General features: G+C 35.8%; 4 protein-coding genes across 5 annotated transcripts; 2 read left to right on the top strand and 2 right to left on the bottom strand.

Moving 5' to 3' along the window:
• Positions 2341-7330, bottom strand: LOC104724504 (DNA repair helicase XPB1). Of its 2 annotated transcripts, none has more exons than XM_010442999.2 (17): positions 7129-7330; positions 6996-7039; positions 6822-6894; positions 6556-6730; positions 6234-6456; positions 6073-6129; positions 5608-5751; positions 5418-5498; positions 5258-5345; positions 4614-4951; positions 4373-4448; positions 4091-4284; positions 3644-3807; positions 3488-3560; positions 3284-3397; positions 3096-3176; positions 2341-2884 (listed from the first exon to the last, which is right to left on the bottom strand). In XM_010442999.2, exons 1-17 carry the CDS (start codon positions 7136-7138, stop codon positions 2513-2515), a joined length of 2307 nt encoding a protein of 768 aa, XP_010441301.1. In that variant the 5' UTR covers positions 7139-7330; the 3' UTR covers positions 2341-2512. The 2 variants fall into 2 exon arrangements, with proteins under 2 accessions (XP_010441301.1, XP_010441302.1); XM_010443000.2 differs by having other exon boundaries at positions 6556-6724.
• On the bottom strand, positions 7304-12068 carry LOC104724505 (DNA repair helicase XPB1-like). The gene is made up of 17 exons (XM_010443001.2): positions 11865-12068; positions 11738-11781; positions 11491-11566; positions 11235-11403; positions 10924-11146; positions 10761-10817; positions 10337-10480; positions 10171-10251; positions 9996-10083; positions 9462-9799; positions 9199-9274; positions 8920-9113; positions 8538-8698; positions 8376-8451; positions 8174-8287; positions 7996-8076; positions 7304-7898 (listed from the first exon to the last, which is right to left on the bottom strand). The coding sequence occupies exons 1-17, from the start codon at positions 11872-11874 to the stop codon at positions 7524-7526; spliced, it is 2307 nt and encodes a 768-aa protein (XP_010441303.1). The 5' UTR covers positions 11875-12068; the 3' UTR covers positions 7304-7523.
• On the top strand, positions 17314-19893 carry LOC104724503 (probable E3 ubiquitin-protein ligase RHB1A). The gene is made up of 5 exons (XM_010442996.2): positions 17314-17458; positions 18241-18380; positions 18580-19009; positions 19110-19219; positions 19355-19893. The coding sequence occupies exons 2-5, from the start codon at positions 18312-18314 to the stop codon at positions 19382-19384; spliced, it is 639 nt and encodes a 212-aa protein (XP_010441298.1). The 5' UTR covers positions 17314-17458; positions 18241-18311; the 3' UTR covers positions 19385-19893.
• Positions 20548-22616, top strand: LOC104724502 (ubiquitin-conjugating enzyme E2 4-like). Its single transcript, XM_010442995.1, has 6 exons — positions 20548-20683; positions 20789-20868; positions 21342-21456; positions 21537-21589; positions 21693-21821; positions 22273-22616. Exons 1-6 carry the CDS (start codon positions 20640-20642, stop codon positions 22419-22421), a joined length of 570 nt encoding a protein of 189 aa, XP_010441297.1. The 5' UTR covers positions 20548-20639; the 3' UTR covers positions 22422-22616.

Here is a 24597-nt window from a genome sequence, read left to right as displayed (position 1 = left end):
ATTAAGCAGTAGAGCCATGGATTCACATAAAGCCATCGGTTTACACAAAATTTGTTTTCTTATAAACAACATGATGAGGTTATATAGATCGAGATGTGGATCATAGTTCATTTACCCGTGTTTTTTCATGTTTATGGAAAACACATAATGATAAAAGGTTTGTAATAGTTTAGATCGGATTCGGATCCCACCATATACAAAAACATGCTAGTGAGGTTGTAACATGGACGTAATCCCAAGAAAGCTCAAGTTTGAGTTCAAAAAATAAAATAAAAAAGATCAGAGTAATTCTTCTTTCTAGCATATGACATGAACTGTGTGTTAGATTATAATCAGTTGTTGAGTATTTCTTTTCATAAAAATTTCAAAACGTATCAGCTTGTTTTTTGTTTTTTTTGTCCGTTTTCTCTCTTATCTTATATTTCCATGGACATGTTTTAAAATGTACATGTAGTCTATTTGCAGTGTAGTGATAAATCTTGATCTTATTTTGTTTTGTAAGTTTTGTTTTTCGGGTGAGGTTAAAGTACTCATATATTATTATGAAGCGAGTTAACAAAATATAATAATAGGAAGGAAAATAATAAATCTTACTTTAAATTGGTAAGGAAATCTAATATATAGATTCTTCTTCGTGTACCATATATAGTTAATGGGGGAAATAATAATACTTTTATATTGGGTAATGATAGGATAATATATAATCAACTAACCAAAGCATGATTCCAAAGTTTTATCTTTTTGACCAACCGCATTATATTCTCGTTAAAAATCTTCTGTGTAATTGTACGTACTAATAGAGTGTTGTTTTCCATCTACAGGTAATTTTAGTACCATAATTTTTTCCTTTAATTAACAATAGCTTGATCAATTGCATTTTATAACAGATTAGATAGATGTGATTACTCGACAATTATTAGTCTAAATATAAAAATTTATACTCTTCCTTGTCGGTTCTAAGATTCGAGCACAAGACTACACAAGTTATTGCAAATTGTTGAATTTAACGATCAAAGGTTTCCCAACGTTATACTTACAAACTAGTTACTAACAATCGCTCTTTAAAATGTAGCACTCTGGATTCGCATTTTTCTTTTTGCATGTTAATACGTTATGTGTTGTTGTTGACAAAAAAGGAAGTGTGATGTGTCAAAAATATAACTTTCTGTGAATTGTGATCTTAAAGGAAGTGATGACGATTTGAGCTCAAATCTGGTCCTTCTTTACGGAAAATAGTTTACTTATTCTCTTTGTTATGCTCCACTTGACGAGATATAAAAGAGAGACACAAACAAACAAATTTGATAATTACATCGACTTTATTTTATATATATATATATATATAAGAGAAATCCTTACATTTAAAATTATTAATTTATATTCACAAATTATACGATAGAAAATGTTTTTGGCAACATACCAAAATACAAATCTGATATCAGTAGTATTATTTTTATTTGCAACCAATGAGGAGTTGGCATTTGAAGTTTTGTGATCGTGAAGCTTGTCAAAGCTTGACAAATTTAATAAATGTCGTTGAAAAAGTGGTCAATATGCTGCTACCTACATAGACCTTTTGTATAGGTCTAGCTTAAAGAATTAACACAAAAGGTATACATATAAAATAGTAAAATACATAGAAATTTGAAAGAAATACTCATAGGGTTAGGGGTATGAATTATTTAACAAGTAATATTCCTCTTACGTGGGACGAACCTTAATGTTCATTCTCTCTTTCTCTATATATATATATATTTGTGCACTTAATATTCATTTTTGTTTCATTAATCAAATTATCTTATACATATTTGCTGTTGTTGTTTGTCGGGGTATCCTACCAACTTCCCCCACAATTGCAAACTAGCCTCGAAATAGAAATACACTTCTCATATTTCAGAATTTATTATTTTGTTTCTTCGTTATCATTTTCAATATTTTATAGTTTAACATCATAAAAATGAGCTAGTTTAAACAGAAATGATATTTGCCAATTGTTATTTTTAGAGACTTAGACCGTTAGACGGTACGGTGGTAACAACTAAAGTGGTTCATAATTTGTGTTTGTTGTTGTTTTAGCAACAAAGTAAATTGTCCCTACCTTTGATTAGTATGGATTTCAATTTACATCACTGGGATAGATACAACATAAAGAATTTCAGTAAAATTTGTTGGAAATATGTTGAATTTGGTGTGTATATATGCTTGTCAGCCAATAAGATGTTTTCTGAAATCTTACTTTCAAGGGCAAAAAAATTTTGATTTTATTTTATAATTATTGTTGAGGATTCATAAATTCATAAATCTCAGATAAGAAATATAAATCAATATAATTGGTGAAAATAAGCACAACGATGACTGTATAGTTGATTTAAGAAACCGTAAGTTATAATCATTCTTAAGTAAGATATGTATTAACTTACAAAGTAAAGCTCTGCAGAGCACAAACAAACAGTTACAAATCACAACATACCGTAAATGAGCAGAACAAACTCTCCAAAAGCTCTTGTCTTACTCACACGAAACGTTTTTTGAAGAGATTGTGTCGTTTGGTTGGGTCTTTAGGCTTCTTGAATTGTTGACCCGATTTGTTACGGGAGTTGTATTCCATGTAGACCATTCCCTTTGCACCAGACATTGCACTCATCGATCCCATGGTTCGTCTCGCCTTCTGAAGAGCCATCCCGTCTGTGTCTTCTTCGAGTTGCTCTAGACCAATCAAATCGTCTCCAGCATTCAACACCTTTCCGAGAAGAGACAACTGTTCTTCTTGACTGTGGTAGCTCAAGCTTGAACCTGCGTCCGGAGGTGGGAGGCTTGTTATTACCTTGAAGCTATAACCTTGGTCGATCAAGAACTGCTGCCTTTTCGTTGAATAATACATTTCCTGCAATTTCAAACATATTCACAATCCTTAAATCAGCTAGCTATTCACTAGAGACACTTCCATATGGGCGTTTGTTTTCAGTTCAGGACTTCAGAATTCGGGTTATGAATTGGGTTTTCGAAAACAGTCCGGCGGCATAGAACTGAATTATATTTCGATTCTGATTCGGGTGTATGTCCTACTTCACCCAAACTAGTGTCTAGTGATTTACCTGTGTATCTGTCGAAACAAGTGAGTAAAAGAATGCATTGTACTCTTCTTTTCCACCGGCCATTCTATCTTCAAGTTTACCCTGTTTTTGATCACCGAGAAGTAAAACTTTTATTGGATCCCCAACCAACCAACATGATGAATTAAGAGAGACACTTAAATGAGGAGTAATAATATCGAATAACAAACCTTAGCCCTAAGAATACGACCCAAACGCTGTGCCTCTTGACGTCTAGAACCAGCATGTGAAGAAATCTGGATAATCACATTAGCTTCAGGGATATCTATAGAGTTATCACCAAGCTGCAGTCAAGAAAACCAAAACGGAATTAAGTTCCCTAACGTACATGGAACGGACAAATTTCTATAATGAAGGAAAACATGTTATATTACCTTTGATAGGAAGACTGTGTTCACATCTTTACTGGTTTTAAACGCCTCCAGAATTTTGGTTCGTTCGATATGGCTACATATTGCGCCGGGAGAATTATCTCAGATTATAAATTAAGTAAAAACGCAAATTTGTGTTTTAAAAGAACTTTAACGAACCTGGTTGCACCATAAATCATGGGTTTCCGGAGTTTCATTGCATACTCTGTAAGCGCAAAAAGATTGTCTGCAAAGACGATGATCTTATCCCCACGTTGTTGTTCATGGAAACGAATCAGAAACTCACAGGCTCTGAACTTGTTAGGGTTCATGACATAAAGTGCCTGTAGATACCAAAAGACAAAATATGTACATGTCAGAACAACTGTCGAGGTTTACTTTCTATAGACAATTCCCAGGTGATTCTATTAAGCCTTTTCCAAATATAAAAGAACCTATATTGATGCATATTATATTTCAAGTTTTCAGACTACATAAAATTCATGGACTCTAGTACATCAGAAGAACCAAACATAAAGATCAGGTATCTAACAATCTCATATTTTCTTTCTAGAGAATTGCTGAGGTTAACAAAGAACAATGCAAAAAGGGCTTATATTCATGAACCTGTTTTTTCTTGGAGTTCTCTTTCTTTAGATATTCTGCAAAAAACTCTTTGGTCATAGGACACCATACTTCAGCACACTGAACATTAGCAATAAAGCCTCCTTTAACTAAATCTAGCCAGTTGGCTTCATAAAGTTTTGGGCCAATGAGAAAGTTCAAATCTGTAATCCTTTCGTCTTCTCTCACAAGGGTAGCTGAACAAAAAAGACCAGAAAAGAGACTTAGCTTCTCAACTGAAGTATAACACATAAAAGGTATGTGAAAATGAACCAGTTACAGTACCTGTAAGTCCTAGCTTGCAGTGAGATTTTGTGATGCTGATAACTTTCCTAAACATATGGGCCGGAACCACATGCACCTACAAAAAAAACATTAATCTTGAAAAGTTAAGCATTGGATGGAAACTTGTTGTTTTAGAGTACATCATGAGCTTAACCACCTTCTCAATGAACCACATATGACTATTCCGCAAACAGTAACTTCAATTTAAAGACACGCGTCATATTAAGAACTGTTTGATTACCTCGTCCATGAGCAGCAACCCCCACTCTCTGTTTCTCATTTCTTCTATAATCTTCTCTGATTCCTCAGATCGTTTACCACCAAAGGCAACCATATTATAGGTTGTCACAACAACACCAGCATTTCCACGGAATCGTTCTTTACTATCAGAAGTGAAACGGCATATTTGGTCATCTCTTATAGTAGACCACAACTTGAACTGGAATGCCCATTGATCCACTGAGACAGCATTCGTTGCCAAACAAAGACAACTCTTCTTTATACGAGCCGCTGCCGAAACTCCAACTAGAGATTTACCAGCACCACAAGGCAACACTATAATCCCAGATCTTGCTCGTCCTACAGAATCAAGATTCTAGATCAGTCATAATACTTCTCGAGGAATTACAAAGATATATATATATATATATATATATATTTTGATAAATAATTACAAAGATAAATTTTATCTATTTAGAGTGAATTCACCATAAAGCTAGATCAGTCACTCTGTCACTGTATGGTAATGCACAGGGAAGTACTCATTAAAACTCAAATCATTTGAAACAGTAGGTTCAATACATCCCCAGAAGTTCACCATCAATTCGAACAGTTTTCTTACGACCAATTTACTAAGGCAAAAAGTGTGAATGCAGGCAACTATACCGTTTCCAAACATTTTGCTCAAACTTTTTTCCTGGTATGGCCTCGGTTGTGCATGGGGCTTAAGCTCCATGTCAAGATCAGGATTAACCTGACAGACACCATCAAGTTATTAACAATCTGGTAAGTAAAAATTGGCCTAAGTGTAATATTTGTTACTCTCATTGTCGTTCCTGAAGTCATATTCCTCTAACATAGGGTAATTCAAGGCATTTGGTAAGCAACGCTGCTTCACATTCTCCACCTACACACCAAGAGCAAAAGAACATGCCACCGCGAGTTACGTAAATATCATACAACATTACCAAACTCGTCAATACAAATATTCTTCAGCAGCATCAGGAGAAACTTACCTGTGAAGGGTCTATCTCAAATGAGTGAGTTTCTTTCTCTTCTGCTGCTGCTGCTAATTCTGCTTCATTCAACAGCTCCCCGGGTCCTGCTTCAAGTTCACCACTTGTTTTGCCGATCGTGAATCCATCACCGCCATAATATGGCTACCAAAAAAGTTAAATCTTAGTTGGTTCGACATACTGTGGAGAATACAATGGTAGAGGAAAAATGAATTCCACATTCAATGAATCAAGGAGCTTAAGAAGAAGAATAATGAGGTTATCTACCAATTGAAACATAGTCCAAGATAACTTAAAATTTAAAAACGAAACCAAGAACCTTAGAGAATCAGGATATATATATCTCTGCCACATTGGTAACAAAAGATGCAAAAACCGTTGAGAACAACAGATCATGGTATCTATTTTCATCCAAGATAAAATCCTGAAACCACGGATAGCACTAAATGGAGGAGCTCAACATACCTCAGAAGAAAATCTAGCTCGGTTTATAGTATCATCGCTGAGAAGCCTTTTCAACACCTGAGATTGTTTATCTTTAACGAGTGAGCTAGGCAAACAAAGAAACTAAACAAATATCCAATACAAAAAAAACTATAGAAAGAGGATAAGTCTTGTGAACTTACCTCAGGGAATGGGGATTCAATAAAATAACGGTTCTTCTTTAAAACCAGCTTCACTTTCCCATAATTAGCAGTAGAAGCATGGATGAAATCAATCATCTCCTTAGGTAGCTTAGTCTTAGACAACTTATTCAAAACAGAAATGATAGTTTCTGTCTCAAGACCAACGGAAACGGCAGCATACAACGAGTGTGGAGTTAAATTATACTCGTGCATTGACTCTGGCCTGAAATAATAACAAGTGATCCAAAATCATAACTTGTACATAATCAAAACAAAAATCGATCTCTCTTTGAAAAAACAAAAAAAATGTAATGATGAGAACCTGCAAACGGGTTCAGCAATGGCGATAAGAAAATCATAAGCTTGTTTATACAGAGGAGAAAACGTCTCCAAGAAAATTCTTCCATCAGCACAAGCCCACAAAGGCCTGTTCCCATGATCTGGCTTCAACTCCAGTTTAGTAAAATCCCTCCTCTTCTCCTCTCCTTCACCTTCACCTTCAAATCCATTACAATTTCTATCCAATTAAGTTCCAAAAATGTAAATGAGTGCCACCAATACAGCGAGTCTAGTAGTCAGTCAACTCACCATCACGAGAATCTTCATCAGCTTCGTCATAGTAATCTCCCGCGTTTTGGATGTTCTTCATCTTTTGATCATCCTGAGATTTTTTTTTTTTACAGTAGAAATTACACTAACTACCATTGAAGAGCCCTATACTAGAAACATTCATTTGTAGAGAAAAAAACACTCAACACGAACCTTCCCACCATACTTCATCTTCTTGTTGGGTCTTCCTCTTTCACCTGAAACATCAAATATTTCCCCATTATTAGCCGGATAATTCGATAAAGTGATAAACTATGCATAAAATCAGTAAGATCGAGCTTGATACCATTTCCCATATTGATCTTCTTCTTCTTCTTTTTGCTCCTCTAGAAGGATCGATTTTAGAGATTATGTCTTGTATTTACCAAATGAAGTTATCAATTCGTGATTCTCAGAAGACAACCGGCGCCGTGAAAGCTATTTGGCGATGGGAGCTGCGTCTCCGGCTGATTTTGATTTTCATTCGGTGTCGGGTTCGGGTATGGCGGAGTCGGTTTACTGGTTTTATGCAAAACTCGGACTCCATATATTATTAAGGCTACAAGTAACGGGTCAAATATGGACTTTAATAAGCCTCTTTTATATGGGCTTTCTTATTCTCAAGTTGAGCCCAATACTCTCGAAATACAAATCGAGCCGAAAAAAATGAGCAGAATATACTCTCGAAGAGCTTCTCTTTTCTCACGCGTAACGTTTTTTGAAGATAGTGTGTCGTTTGGTTGGGTCTTTAGGTTTCTTGATTTGTTGACCAGATTTGTGACGGCCTGAGTTATATTCCATGTACACCATTCCCTTTGAACCGGACATTGCACTCATCGACCCCATGGTTCGTCTCGCCTTCTGAAGAGCCATTTCGTCTGTGTCTTCTTCGAGTTGCTCTAGACCAATCAAATCGTCTCCAGCATTCAGCACCTTTCCGAGAAGAGACAACTGTTCTTCTTGACTGTGGTAGCTCAAGCTTGAACCAGCGTCAGGAGGTGGGAGGCTTGTTATTACCTTGAAGCTATAACCTTGGTCGATCAAGAACTGCTGTCTTTTCGTTGAATAATACATTTCCTGCAATTTCAAACATATTCCCAGTCCTTAAATCAGCTAGCTATTCACTAGAGACACATAGGTTTCATTCCCTACTTCACCCAAACTAGTGATTTACCTGTGTATCTGTCGAAACAAGCGAGTAAAAGAATGCATTATACTCTTCTTTTCCACCGGCCATTCTATCTTCAAGTTTACCCTGTTTTTGATCACGGAGAAGTAAAACTTATTGGATCCAACCAACAAGAGGATCTATAAGAGAGAGCTACTGTGATGGGTAATACTGAAAATCACACCTTAGCTCTAAGAATACGACCCAAACGTTGAGCCTCTTGACGTCTAGAACCAGCATGTGACGATATCTGGATAATCACATTAGCTTCAGGGATATATATAGAGTTATCACCAACCTGTAGTCAAAGAAATCAAACCGAAATTAAGTTCCCTAACGAACGTGGAATAGACAAATTTCTATAATGAAGGAAACAATGTTCATACCTTTGATAGGAAGACTGTGTTCACGTCTTTACTGGTTTTAAACGCCTCCAGAATTTTGGTTCGTTCAATATGGCTAAATATTGAACAAAGATAATTATCAGATTGTAAACTGAATGAAACACAAAAAAAATGTGCTCTCAAATAGGTTCTTTTACGAATCTGGTTGCACCATAAATCATCGGTTTCCGGAGTTTCATTGCATATTCTGTAAGTGCAAAAAGATTGTCTGCAAAGACAATGATTTTATCTTTACGTTGTTGTTCATGGAAACGAATCAGAAACTCGCAGGCTCTGAACTTGTTAGGGTTCATGACATAAAGCGCCTGCAGATACCCAAAGACAACATATGTAAATGTCAAGAGGTTTCCATGGACAATTACAGGGTGATCTAGTAGAGCATTTTCACTATTATATTGATGTTTACCATATTTAAAGGTGACTAAAATTTCATGGACTCTAGTGTTAGATAAAACAAACATACTATCTAAGATTTCTTTTTCCAGTAAATTTCCGAGGAAAATGGAGAACAATGATATTAATGAACCTGTTTTTTCTTGGAGTTCTCTTTCTTCAGATATTCTGCAAAAAACTCTTTGGTCATAGGACACCATACTTCAGCACACTGAACATTAGCAATAAATCCTCCTTTAACTAAATCTAGCCAATTGGCTTCATATAGTTTCGGGCCAATAAGGAAGTTCAAGTCTGTAATCTTTTCGTCTTCTCTCACAAGGGTGGCTGAACAAAAAAGACCAAAAAAGAAACTTAGCTTCTGCAACTGAAGTATACATAACAGGTAGATGAAAATGAACTTTTCAATTACCTGTAAGTCCTAGCTTGCAGTGAGATTTTGTGATGCTGATAACTTTCCTAAACATATGGGCCGGAACCACATGCACCTATCAAGAAAACATAAATCTTGAAAAGTTAAGCATTGAATGGAAACTAATTGTTTATAGAGAACATTCATGGGCTCAACACTGGATACACCTTCTCGATGAACCACATATGACTATTCCGCAAAGAAACTACTAGCAACACTAACTTCACTTTAAAGACACGTCATATTAAGAACTTTTTGATTACCTCGTCCATGAGCAGCAACCCCCACTCTCTGTTTCTCATTTCTTCTATAATCTTCTCTGCTTCCTCAGATCGTTTACCACCAAAGGCAATCATATTATAGGTTGTCACAACAACACCAGCATTTCCACGGAATCGTTCTTTACTATCAGAAGTGAAACGACATATCTGGTCATCTCTTATAGTAGACCACAACTTGAACTGGAATGCCCATTGATCCACCGAGACAGCATTCGTCGCCAAACAAAGACAACTCTTCTTTATACGAGCCGCTGCAGAAACCCCAACTAGAGATTTACCAGCACCACAAGGCAACACAATAATCCCAGATCTTGCTCGTCCTTCAGAATCAAGATTCTAGATCAGTCACAATTTTTCAGGAGAAATTACAAAGATACTTATCTATTAGGAGTTCCAAAATGAAGCTAGATCAGAACACTGTACGAAAGTACAAATCTAAATATCTAAGAGACGTTTTATAATTAAACAGTCGCCATATAACTGAATTACTAAGAAAAAATATGTGGACAGATATACCATTCCCGAACATTTTGCTCAAACTTTTTTCCTGGTATGGCCTCGGTTGTGCATGGGGTTTCAGTTCCATGTCAAGATCAGGATTAACCTGACAGACACCATCAAGTTATTAACAATCACAAACCTGCAGCGCTGGTAAGTAAAAATTGGCCTAAGTGTAATATTTGTTACTAACATTGTCGTTCCTGAAGTCATATTCCTCTAACATAGGGTAATTCAAGGCATTTGGCAAGCAACGCTGCTTCACATTCTCCACCTACACACCAAGACCAAAATAACATGACACCACAAGTTAAATAAAGATCATACAACACTACCAACTCATCAATACAACTCATCACCTGTGAAGGATCTATCTCAAACGAGTGAGTTTCTTTCTCTTCTGCTGCTGCTGCCAATTCTGCTTCATTCAACAGCTCTCCGGGTCCAGCCTCAATTTCACCGCTTGTTTTGCCAATCGTAAATCCATCACCGTCATAATATGGCTAGCATAAAAAAGTTAAATCAAGTTGGTTTGACATACTGAGGAGAACTCATATAGGTATAAGAAAAATGAACTCCACATTCAATGAATCAAGAAGCTTAATGAGAAAGGATAATGAGTTTATCTACCAACAGAAACATAGTTCAAGAGAACTTAAAATTTAAAGACGAAACCAAGAGAACCTGCGAATTTGGTAACAAAAGATGCAAAATCCTTTGAGAACATTTGATCTAAACCACGAACAGCAAACATAATGCACTAAACGGAGGAGTTCATCGTACCTCAGAAGAAAATCTAGCTCGATTTATAGTATCATCGCTGAGAAGCCTTTTCAACACCTGAGATTGTTTATCTTTAAAGAGTGAGCAAAACCAACAGAAAAACTAAACAAATATCCAATACACAAAACTATAGAAAGAAAGAGGATAAGTCTGGATAACTTACCTCAGGGAATGGGGATTCAATAAAATAACGATTCTTCTTCAAAACCAGCTTCACTTTACCATAATTAGCAGTAGAAGCATGGATGAAATCAATCATCTCTTTGGGTAGCTTAGTCTTAGACAGCTTATTCAAAACAGAAATGATAGTTTCTGTCTCAAGACCAACGGAAACGGCTGCATACAACGAGTGTGGAGTTAAATTATACTCGTGCATTGACTCTGGCCTGAAATCAAATCCAAAATCATAACTTATACATTGATATAATCAAGAAAAAATCGAAATCTCTTACAACAAATATGTAAGATGAGGACCTGCAAACGGGTTCAGCAATGGCGATAAGAAAATCATAAGCTTGTTTATAGAGAGGTGAAAACGTCTCCAAAAATATCCTTCCATCAGCACAAGCCCACAAAGGCCTGTTCCCATGGTCTGGCTTCAACTCCAAATCTGTAAAATCCCTCTTCTTCTCCTCTCCTTCACCTTCAAAAAACCATTATTCAAGTATTTTCAATTTTATAATATTCCTCCAAAATGTATCTAACTATGCTAGAGAGTAATCAATGTTACCATCACGAGAACCCTCATTAGCATCATCATCATAGTAGTCTTCAGCGTTTTGGATGTTCTTCATCTTCTGATCATCCTGAGAATTTCACACTAATATCACATTATACTTCCATTGAAACGCCCTAAATCATAAATAAACAATTCATCTGAAGACTTCAATTACACACACTAACTAGCATTGAACTGAAGAAACCTTAAAAAAAAAAAAAAAAAAAAAATTCATATGATGAAATTTTTTAACACGAACCTTCCCAGCGTACTTCATCTTCTTGTTAGGTCTTCCTCTTTCACCTGAAACATCAAAATTCCCAAATTCCTGACCGCATAATTCGATTTACTAAGCCAAAAAAAATCCCTAAGATCGAGACTGTTACCGTTCCCCATATTGATCTTCTTCTTTTTTTTGTTGCTCTCCCCTGATTGTTATCAGATCGTGATTTTTTCAGAAGGCTACAATTGTACGCGACGGAGTGAAGACAAACGGCGCCGTGAAAAAAATTTCGGTGTAAGATAATCAGCGAAGGGAGCTGCGTCTCCGGCGATTTTTGTTATGGCGAGTCCGTTACTCGTTTGATGATGTCGAGGAGGAAGAAAATTGTTAGAGCAGAATATACGAACTCGATTCATATATAAAGGCTGCAATAACGTATCATATGTGGGCCTTAATAGGCCTCTTTTATATGGGTTTTTTTTTTTTTGTCAGCTCAAACGAGCTAATTGGTAGGAAAATCGTTTACAAACAATACTTGGTGCGGAGATGTACTGGCGTGCCAAAGAATCCACCCTTAAATTAGCATTTCTAGGAATTAAAGATAAAGAAAAGGAAAAGAATTCCTCCTTATCAGTCTTGATGTCGTCAAGGTACGCCGAGAACGCTGGCCAGTCGGAAGGAGAAGACACCATCTTCACCAAGTCTGAGCAGTCAGTATAAAAAGCCACCTCTCTGAAGTCATGGCCGATCATGCAGCGCATCGCCCAAAGGAACGCTTCAACTTCAGTATGTAATGGAGATAGACTTCGCCTGAAATTCTTGGCACCCAAAAACGGCAACGTTGTCTGGATCGAGGTACAACACCAACCAGCACCTGCATACAAATCCCCTGCTTTCCAAGATCCAGCTATGAAGCATCGATATCCTGAAAAGACCAAAGGGTATATGGGCTTTCTTATTTAACGTTAATAAAAAAAAAGGGTAAAGTGTCTACTAAAGTCAATTACTTAATTTACAAATAATCATGTTTAATGTCAAAATAAACTAATAATACAAAATGAATTGGTTAAAAATGCCCTTTTTAAGATATCTTTTACAACAATACCTATTTTTTTAAAATTTTCGTTTTTGTCTTTTTCTTACACAATTACAATATGTTAAAAATTAGAATATTTTTTTAGTTTTGGGTTCTCTATTTTACATTTAGGATATGGTTTTTGGGAATGAGGTTTAGTATTTGGGGTTTTAGGGTTTAGAATTTAGTCATCCCCTTTATATTAAAAGAGAAACATTTTGGAGAAAAAGCTGACGCGTCGTCGTCAGAGAGCTCCGTACCCAATTAATTATTTACCTTTAGTATTCAATAAAATTACATAAAACTACCACTGCTATATATATTTTTTTGTCAACTGCCACTGCCATTTAATTTGTTTATATACACAATATTTTGCTCCTATAAATTTTTTTAAAATTGGTAAATATTATTCAAAATTTCATAAATATTATCCCCTACATATTTTTAAAATTAAATTAATTTCACTATGTATTGTAATATAATAATATAACTATATTACGAGATGTAAAAAGATATATATTTAAAATCATATCTTCAGAAATATAAATTATGTTACCTTTCTAATAATTTAATAAAGCTCTAACAGTGAAAGAATCGAAATCATTTGAAACTGGCTCAATTCTTTTGCTAAAAACAATACCTATATTTGCCACACAAAAAATATCACCAATTGAAATGACATAAAATATATACTTTAATTCGGATAACTATGTAGTTAAACATTATATATAAATATAGTTATAGTGTTTTATAGTTAAACATTATATATAAATATAGTTATAGTGTTTTAATTTACAGAAATCTTAAAATTTAGAAAATCCAGTCCAATAAAAATGAAAACAAGCAATAATATTATACCAATAGCTGAGATCTATAGGCATCTAACGACAAATTAAAATTTATAAAATTCATTGATATAATAATGTAACTAAGACCAATTATATAAGAGATCTAATGACCAATTATAGTCTCCCCCCTCATGAAACAACAAGATTTGATTTATGATTTGTAATTTTATGTCTCCATCAATTACAGACACCTATATTTTTTTAAACTAATAATATCCTATCCAAATTAATATAATTCTCCTTAATAAAATACCTTCTGGTATCTCCTATATAAAATACTCAAGCTTTGTATCCTATTCTATTATTTGCCCTTTTTTTACTATATTTTTTACATTAAATTGTCATTAGTATAACTAAGGAATATTTCATTCAATAATTGAAGGAAATCTATACTATTAATTGGGAAATACACTTAAGGGTTAAAAAAAAATCATATCAAATATCCATGTTGCCAAACTGACCCAATTTACATATTAAGAAGAAAAAAAGATTAAACAACAGATTTATTATATTTTAGGAAATCGTTCAAATTAGTTTCATAATAATCAGGTTATGAGAATTTTGTGTGGGTATATTTATATATGACAAAATATGGGACAAGAATTTTGGGAATAAGAATTAAAGCGGAACATATGTGGACATACTATTTACTCATGTGAATTACGAGGAATGGGGTTTTTTCGGGTCAAAAAAAAATTAAACGTTTCAATCAGACATATTAGACGGGTTTCATCGCTTGAGAATTATATTTAGGTTATCTGGAAATTCTGTGATATGCAACATGGTGGGTATGGACAAGTAGGCATAAACACGGGTACAATTATGGTTTATTAACTATCAGTTATGGTTATATACGGTTGTGGTTATTTGACGATATGATACAATTGATATTATTTGATAATATGATATGGTTGATATTATTTATTTTCAATTGAATAAATTAAGCTGAAACTGAATCCAAATTTGATTTAACACCCCTGAACAAACAGTTGGAATTGTTTGGATTAGTTTAGAATAATATACATGTAATATCACTTATCTAAATTATATCTTAATGTTATATATATATATATATATATATATATATATATATATATATATATATATATCACTCATGCATATCTGAGTAGAAGTTTACGTGAAAATTTTCTAATTTTTTAAAAATTTATGTAAAAATAATCCTGCACGTACGTGCGGGTCCGTACCTAGTTTTATATAGTAGAAAGGGGTATTTTTGAAAAATAGACATGTATTTTTGAAAAGTGGCATAAAAAGATGTATTTTGAAAATCCCCCTCATAAAAATAAAATTATCATGTTAATAAACAAGTAAAACATGGTAATAAACAGGTCTGAATGTCTGGATTTGGTTAGGAACTTTTGGTCTGAAAAAAAGTGGTTTGCTAAATTTTCTTTAATTGTTATATATTTATCACAGTATAACCATGAACTTCGTAGAAAACTTTCCAATAAAATATTTATTTTAAAAAGTTTTAGATGTCCAACACTAGAAGATTTTAAGTAGTATAAACTATAAAGACATATTTATAACAAATATTTTTTTTTAAACGACTACAACAAATCTTTTTGAAAAGAAAAATTTATTGTAGAAATACTATCATTTTTTACAAAACGATTAATTAGTAAACTAAAATATAGATTATTCTGAACGACAACCAATACCATGAAATACAAAAAACTATAGTCAATTGTTTGACATTGTTATGTCAAGAATATAATAAACAACAAACTAAAATACATATATGAATTACTTAAAATTTCTGTTTGTTTTGGTACTTTAAACAACCCGACCCGTTTTTTGTTATATATATCCTAATATCTGGTGATCCCATACACTACAACCTAGCCCAATCAATAACAACAACGGATAACAAATAAGCAAATCCAGTAAACCAATAAAGAATAATGAATAGCTTAAACCAATTCAGGAACAATCCAAAACATAACACAAAGTCATAGAACCAACAATCCTAACAATCGTTCTAGACAACTAAGTTCCACTCTAGCATCCTATCAAAGACATAGAGCAAACAACCAAGTCTCTAGAACATTCTCCTCTTCATAGCATTGATTCCACGATCACACTTTGTCTTTACCTGCGGTACAACACAAAAGAGAGGCATAAGTATTACCAGAAATACTTAGTGGGACAATCCTTCCATCTATTGGGCTATACACACAAGCAATAAAATCTCTCGTGCCACATTCAACAAACAATAAGACAAACAGGCAATACACAAAGCAAACACGTCATCAGCCGCTGCTGAAAGTTGGTGTCGACCGACACACGCCTTGTGTCGATCGACACTGAAACTTGGCGAAGGTTGTGTCGACCGACACACAAGATGTGTCGATTGTTACCACTTTGCATCGACCGACACACTCCTTTTGTCGATCGATGCATGCTCGATATTTCACAAAATCTCTAATTGCATCGACCGATGCCTCCTCATGGTATTGATCGATGCTCGTAGGTCAAACGCGCCGTCCTCGCATCAGTGTCGACCGACACAAGACTTATGTCGATCCTGTTGAACATCGCCTCTTCACAATCAGAAACTCCGAATCTCGCCTCCAAGCTTCTCCTATCTGTCCCACACGAACCCAGGGGCATATCTAAGCCTGAGGAGTCACGAAAAACGCATAGAACTCACAAGAAAACAATTACATATCACACAAAATCACATAAACAAAGATGTTAGCTTAGATAAGCCATGGTCATGCACTCACATTTGTTAATCAATGAGATCTAAGCTCAAACGACGAAGCTAGCACCACATCAACCTCCCCTCCCCCCCCCACACTTGCTAGTCTTGGATCCACACTCTCCAGGAAGAAAACTCACTCACAAGACCAAAGATCTCCAAAAACTCAAGAACGCTTCTTTGGGAAAAAAAGCTTCTTTGGGAAAACTCTTTTTTCTTTTTTCTCTCTAAAACACTAAAAGTGTGAAAACGGCTAGAAATAAAAGAAATTAATTTTTTTTTTAATACTCGGAATCTAGAACTTTCCTAAAACAACCACGCAAACCGAAGAAATAAAATCGAATCGGTTGATTCAGTCGAACACTATATCGATTGACACGCCCACGAGAATCCCAGGTATTACAGTACTAGTTTTGGTTTGGATGTTATTTGAACCGGAAGTATTATGGCATTAATATTCATTCGAATATTTCTTCATGCTAGAATCAGATTTTTCGGTTTGTTGGAATTTTTGCCTAGTAGTAAAAATTGGTATATTTATTTTACTAAAAAATGTTTGGCTTGACTATTATGTAAATAAATATTTTTTGTAGCAAGATCAATATTTGATTGGTAATATTTTACGGTGGGACCACCGGTGCAGTGGGCTAGTGGTTTAAGTGCAGGAGTTGGATCCTTGTGTTCCCTAGTTCGATTCCTGGTGGGAAAGATGCTTTACACCATGTCATAAGGTATTAGCAAAAGCTGGTTCCGGGCCATGGGGGAGATTAAAGCCTAGGTCCGAACTCTTCCTAATTAACAAAAAAAAAAAAAAAAAANATTTTACCGTGGGGTGAAGAGGCATATTACCGTTTTTGTTATGGAAAAATTAGGCAGCTAATTAGTTAATAATTAAATTAGGTAAGTTATCATATATGTATATATATATATAGATTATTATATTGTCAGTGTGAAGAGTCTTGTATTTTTCTTAGTAAAGTCGTTTTTGATAGAGCGCACGATAAACAGCACCGCAAAAGCACACAAGCAGAGAGAGAGAGAGAGAGAGAGAGAGAGAGACGAAGACAAAACCAAAGAGCTTCTCCCGAGAAAAGAGAAAAGAAAAAAAAGTAAAATTCTCTTTTTGATTTTGAGATTTTCAATTCTTCTTTTCTGATTCAATCTCGAAGATGATCGGGGTTCTTGTTTGGGCTGTTTTGATCTTGCTTAGTGATGATCGTTGCTCTTTAGTTTTTTTTTTTTTTGGCTTTATTATGACTTATGAGCTTGATTTTTTTTTTTTGTTTTGTGAATTTTTATGGGTTTTACTGTTTTTTCCTTTGTGTTTATGCTAGATTCTGAGAATTCTCATGTTTATGGAGTTTCGGTTTAGGGTTTTACGGATTAGCTTGCTCTCCCTCTCTATGAAGCTTTTGGGGCTAATTGTTTGTGTTGGAGTTGAATTCCGAGTAGAATTTTTTTTTAGTAACCTTGGGTGTTGTTAGTATTTTGAATTCACTGTGGTTGTGTGTAAAGATGGTGCTAAAAGAGATTGTGAATTTTGGCTTTCTCCCTGATTTTGGAGATAGCTCCTTAGGCTTTATCTCAAACTCTGTTGTTTAAAGTCAATTGGTTTTGCGAAGAGGTTATTTTGGTCTTGTTGTATCTTTGATTATTAAGACTGGATTTGGACTTGTTGAGTAGCTGTATGTTGGAGTGAGTCAAGTGTTGTGCTATCTCTTGTAGTTATTGTTACTGATCAGGCTTGCTTGTGTATAGACAGCTTAAACTGATATCGATAACGACAAAGCTTGTTTCAGTTTCTTGTATATATGTGATGGATACTCACTGATACTCTTTTATGGGATTCGAAAATGTAATTTTGTTTCTTGTTTCTTCACATTTCTTGTAGGTTAGCATAGATGAAGAGTCTTCAGTTTTTGTAGTTTCTGATAGAAAAACAGAAAAAAAGAAAAAGAAGAGATGGGAGGTTGCTGTTGTTGCTCTTCGTCACGAAGAGCTGATGTAGATAATGGACTTCCGTACTACTACGTTAGTGTGATACTTCTCCCACTTCCTTTTTCATTGCTACTTTTTTTTTGTGTGTTGTTCTGCAAATCAATCAATCTTGTTCTGTCTCGTATTCGTATAGCTTAGAGAGATGCATATGGGGAATGAGTTTTCCACTGTAAGATTGAATTGTTTTTTTTACCATTGTTAATCATCATTTTTTTCTGACTTGTATTTGCAGTACCCGAGGGCAACAGAAGAGCGTGTGCCTTTATCTTCTGCTCATAACAGGACTTCCTCTGCAATCTCTACTGGTGTTGTGGTAGTAGACACAAACTTAGAGACATCATCTCCCGATGCTTATATACCACCGCCACCGCCTATCCCTTTTGATGTGGCTATTGGAATTCCTCATACACCAGGGAATTGTGACGAGGCTACTTGTGTTGATATAAGAGAGGTTTCAGTGGAACCTGCTAATACCGAGCTTGCTCAAGATACAGTTGACGGTATTACCCTCGGGGTTCCAACTACATGCTCACATAAAGAAATGGATAGCAAAATCCAAACAGAGATTGATCTTGAATCTGCTGAAGAGATAGACCCCAAGCTATCAAAAGCCGTCTTTGTACCAATAGAGGAAGAGGAGGACTGTCCCATATGTTTGGAAGGTAAGAACTTTTTGCTTTTCCCACATCTCAAAGACATAAAACATCATTGTACATTGTATGACTGCGAATGTTTATTATGTTGTCTTTCTTTTTGATTCAGAATATGATATCGAGAACCCAAAACTTCTAGCCAAATGCGATCACCATTTTCACCTTGCCTGCATTCTAGAATGGATGGAGAGAAGTGAAACTTGCCCTGTCTGCAATACGGTACATTATTTTCTTTGGTGTATTCCGGAAAACACTATTCTCTAGTAAACCATAATGAGTACTCCCAATTCTACTTGTTTACATATTTGTTATACATCCGGCGGATTTGTCTGAGAGGATCCTTTTGGTCTGCAGGAAATGATATTTGACTCTCCTCTCGACTAGCAACACGCAAGTACCGGAGCTTAGAAGGTATCCGAACAAAGAAACTGGAGAAAAGGAGAAGAAACTTAAAGAAGGAAAAAAAAAAAAAACGTTTGGTAAGAATACACTAATAGTTGAATCACAAAGTTGAATTTACAAAAACATATCAGTGTTATTGATTATACATATGTTTGTACAGACGTTTCAATTCGTCTACGAAGGAGACCTAAGAATTAGAGTTTGTGTTTTAGATTCACTTATGTGAATACAAAAAAAAATGACAAAAATGAAAAGCAAAAAAAAAAATTCTGCTAGATGTCTGTTTTTGTTTTAAGCTGGGTTTTCAATTTGGGTTTGATTCATTTTTTTCTTGGGTTTGAGAAAAATATTAATCAAACAGAAATTGAATTTATTATGCATTGGGTTTATTTAGGGTTCGGAGTTTAGTTTAGTGCCTTGTTCATTCTCTTTTAATTGTTCTGTGATATGTAATACGAAAATTGTTTCTAGTGTGCATGTTTTATTTTAGATTTCATTTGACGTTTTCGAAAAGTTTGTATGTTCACTAGTCTCACTTGTTTAATACGTGTGGTACATTACATCTCTTTAATTACATCAGTAAAGTCAAAATCAAGGAGACTTATCTAGTAAATGATACCATTACGTGTAGATGCACTATTAGTATATTGCTTTGTTTGACAACATTATGTTGTACTAATAAATAACATTGTCAGAGCTAAAATAGTGGAGTAATTGTAATCTATTCTAAATGTGATCGGACATGTCCACCCAAACTATTTTTAGGTCGAACAACACCAACAAGTTCAACGTGGCGTAAAAGCGTCTACTTTACGTTCAATTGTGTCACCGCTTTAAATGTAATTTAATACTGTTAGATTATGAATAATTGAATATAAAACTTTTTATTATTTTGAAGTGATTTTTTTTTCTATAGAAACAAAAATGTAATCTAACTTTGGGAGAAAGTAATTAAAAAGAAAAACTTAGGGAGAAAGTAATTAAAAAAAGCAAAAAAAGATAACAAAATTTACTGAGGTAATATTCATATACTGTATATATATATATTGAAGAGATACGGTCTCTTCGATTCACTAATCCATCATCGAAAGAAGAAAAAAAGAGAATTTAATAAAGAAATAAAACAAAAATCTTTTCTTTTTCTCTCACATTTTTCTTCTTCTTCTTCTTCATCTCCACTCGAATCCGGAAGAAGAAATAATAAAAAAACCCAGAAAACTCAAGAGGAAAGAAAAAAATGTCTTCACCAAGCAAACGCAGAGAAATGGATATGATGAAACTGTAATCACTCTTTTTTCATTCATTTCAATTTTGAATTTTTTTTTTTAACTTTTCTAATGTCGGTTTCTTATTGATGATTTTGGGGTTTGGATTGATTTGATACAGGATGATGAGCGATTATAAAGTGGAGACGATCAACGATGGCATGCAAGAGTTCTATGTTGAATTCAATGGTCCCAAAGACAGTAAGATTTACAATTTTGACAAAAACACAAAACACACCTTATGTTTTTGTTTTATTGAAGTTTCGTTTGATTTTGTTAGTCTTCTTAATCAGACACTTCTGTGTATGTTTACTTTACTGCTTTTTGATTTTCTGGTTTTGGTGATTACTTGTGAAATGATTGAGATAGGGTTTTTGCAATTATTGATGGTTTCTCTTTTAGATTTTTGTTCATTTTTTTCTTTCTGTAAAATTCGTGTGTGGTGGTGGCATGGTGGATTCGGATCTAAGGTTTGAGTCTACTGTGTTTTACACACTATGTGTTGGTTACTTACTTGGTTCACATTTTTGCTTTTGCTATGATTACTTTACTCACCTCCGGGATTAGTTAGGCGCTTGGGATACTTCTGGTGTTAAGTTGTAAAGAAATGTTGTTAAACGATTACTTTTTTCCTCTTCTTATTTGTGGGTTTTATGTGTTTGTTGATGTGATAGGTCTCTATCAAGGAGGTGTGTGGAAGATAAGAGTTCAGCTTCCCGATGCTTATCCTTACAAATCTCCTTCTGTTGGTTTCATTACTAAAATTTATCACCCTAATGTTGATGAACTGTGAGTTTTAATGTTTTGCATTATTTATTGGAACCTTGTCTTGCTGTATCTTTTATCTTTGGTGTCTTTTGTTATCGCAGGTCAGGTTCTGTTTGTTTAGATGTGATTAACCAAACTTGGAGTCCTATGTTCGGTAAGTGCCATTTCAAATGTGGTTGATTTTGAAATAAAAATGATTGTTGTTGTTTTGAAGATTTGATTTAACTTTATGTTTTGGGTTTCTTTTTTTGATTCAGACCTTGTGAATGTTTTTGAGACATTTCTTCCTCAGCTTCTGTTGTATCCAAACCCATCAGATCCATTGAATGGAGAAGCTGCTGCATTGATGATGCGTGATCGTCCTGCTTATGAACAGCGAGTTAAAGGTAGGTACAATCAGATTCTCATGTATTAAGAGATATGAAAAATCTGCTAGTATCTTGAACTTGTTCTTAATAAGTGCGTTCTTGAGATGATTACTTAAACGCCAAATGTTCCTCATTCGTGTTTACTTGTTCTCATGAATTATAGCTTTTGTTGGTTAATGTGTCAACTGAAAAATTCCTAAATCGTGGAGCTAATGATTATACGTTAGAAACCCTTTAAGTTGATTTACTCATTAGAATTTCATAATGAATTTTAAGTTTCTGATCATTTTTAAGTTTAGGAACATTTAACAAAAGAGGTGAATAACGATATATCATTGTAGAGACTTAACCATAGGTTTAGGCGTTTACAGGGTCTTGATAGTGTTGTGATTGAGGGTTTTTTGGGGACATTTTTAAGGAAGTTTTGATGGGTTATTTTGCTCATCGTTGTTGGGTTTTGCGGTTTCAGAATACTGTGAGAAGTATGCAAAGCCAGGGGAAGGTTCAGACGATAAGTCTAGCGATGAAGAACTAAGTGAAGAGGAATTCGGCTCAGATGACGAAGATGAAGATGATGATGATGATGATGTTGCTATTGCAGGCAAACCAGATCCCTGAATCGGCTTTGGTAGGGAGCTTGTTCTATGTATATGATCATGCTTATAACTGAGAACTGTGAAATCTATTTCTCCCTTTGTGCTTTGTTCACCTGTTTAATTTATCGGACCGGACGTTTGTGTACATTATTAGACCGACCGAATTGCTAGTCTTTTCAATTTCAAATAAGTGGGGTTTTTCGGTTTAGACCGGTTATTGATTCGATAATTTATTTTCTTGTAGGCTTTTTATTTATTTTTTCTCTTCTCTAACATCGTTTACTTTTTACTATTTCAAACAAAGTTTAGATTACATAGATAAGCATGATACAAATCCATATTAATGGTAATATATTATACCTACCTTTATATTCTGATCTCGATTGTTTGATGGTTCATGTGTCACATTTTTAATGATTCAAATAGCCTATTTGATATGTGGTTAATGTGTCACATTTTGGCTCCTTCAAACCAAAAGAAACAGTTACTAAATTTCTCTTTGCGACATGTCGAACAAGTCTTACAATATGGCTTTGTTTTTAATTCTCAAAGATGATAACCTTTACCCTACTGTTGGAATTGGGTTTTGCTGCTCCTGGGCCAGCATCCGGCCCGTCCAAAATAATGAGCTTAACGGGCTAATGGATCCAAATTGACGACGAGCCTATAAATGTCTCAAAGATAAAGGAGCGGTAAGGTCAAGCGGTTGAGAGAATCACGGGAGGTCGAGACTAAGCGAGGAGAGATCGATGGAGTAAATCTCGGGATCCGCACACAAAATTGAAGTGATTTAAATGCCGCGAGAAGAAGTATAGAAAGGATAGAATAAACTCGAGCATAAAACTTGTAACCTCGCAAGAGCACCTTTAAGAATCGTATTAATATCAATCCAGTTCGTCATTTCTCTAAGTTCATATCAATTTATACCGAAAGTCTGCCCAGATCTTATCATTCATTCGAACACTTTTAATTGTTGTTTCTCATACCAACAATTTGGCGCCGCCTGTGGGGACACGTCTTTCTATTCTCAAAGATCGATTACATTGAAGAAATCTAGACGAAATGGATCCATCTGCAACTAACACAACCATGCCAAAAACCACTCGCGAACACGCCAACGTAACGTCACACGTCAGCCACGACTAGACAAGCGGCATCGCATCACCGGTAACGCACCAGGGGTCCTCCCCTAGCAATGCCCCCTGTCGGGGTGAGCAGACTCAAGTCCAGTCCAATCATGAAGTCCCGAGTTCGGTCAGACCCGGGATAGACTCGTTGCTCGGCGTCACTCAATCACCGGATCAAGGTTCCTCGGGTTGCTCAGATCTCACCCGCCAGAGACCCATCTCGATCCGGAATCCACGCGGCTCGAACCAAGGGGCTCCCGTCGGGGTTACTCCCACGGTCCCCACGATTCCTATGGGAAACAAGAACCAGTCTCGGGTATGGACCCATTCGAAAATAACGGAACGAATCGACCTGGGCAACCTCCAGTGCCACCCACCTCCTTTGGGGGTGAACGGCGCGACCAATCTCTCCGAGATACGGGGGATGCTCGCCGTCCTGATCGATAAGACTCAAAGTCAGGACACCACGAATCGAGCTCTTTTGAGCAGGATCGAGAGGCACAAGCACGAGCTCGCACTTCGCTCAAATCCTTATCTCCATCGGGGAGGCACATATCCTTCAGACATGATCCTCACCGACTCCGTAGAAAGAGCACTTCCACGGACGCGTCTGGACTTTGCAGCGGTCTATGCTACACCACCAGGGGTCAGAACGTTACCTGTGTTCTCATCAACGGGACTTCCCCGAGCCTCGAGCTTGTCTGGGTACCGTACAACGATAATGCGAGCATGCGACCTACTGACCCTCCATTGGTCGGGTATGGAAGCTCAGCGGCACCAGATGCCGGCATTCCAAGCGCGCCCGGAGATCCCTTGGTCGGGGTAAACCCAGCTTCGAGTAAGGAACTCGCAGGCCGAACGCCTCGCCTTGCGACGACTAGTAGCTTGGCCCTCCCCGGTCCGCCGAGGAATGACGCGATAAGCGCCCAATTTCTCATGGAATACATGAACAAGGCTAGCGCCAAAATGGACCAAATACGCTCCAAGGTCCATTTGGCCACGAGCGCGGGGAAGTACACCTTTGGGACATGGGCAAGTTACGTCTGCCCAAATACGCGGGTGCCTCGGATC

Source organism: Camelina sativa, chromosome 11 (assembly GCF_000633955.1).
Source record: "Camelina sativa cultivar DH55 chromosome 11, Cs, whole genome shotgun sequence".
Classification (NCBI taxonomy): Eukaryota; Viridiplantae; Streptophyta; class Magnoliopsida; order Brassicales; family Brassicaceae; genus Camelina; species Camelina sativa.
The sequence above is the reverse complement of the archived record's forward strand: the minus strand, read 5'-3'. Positions and strand labels throughout refer to the sequence as shown.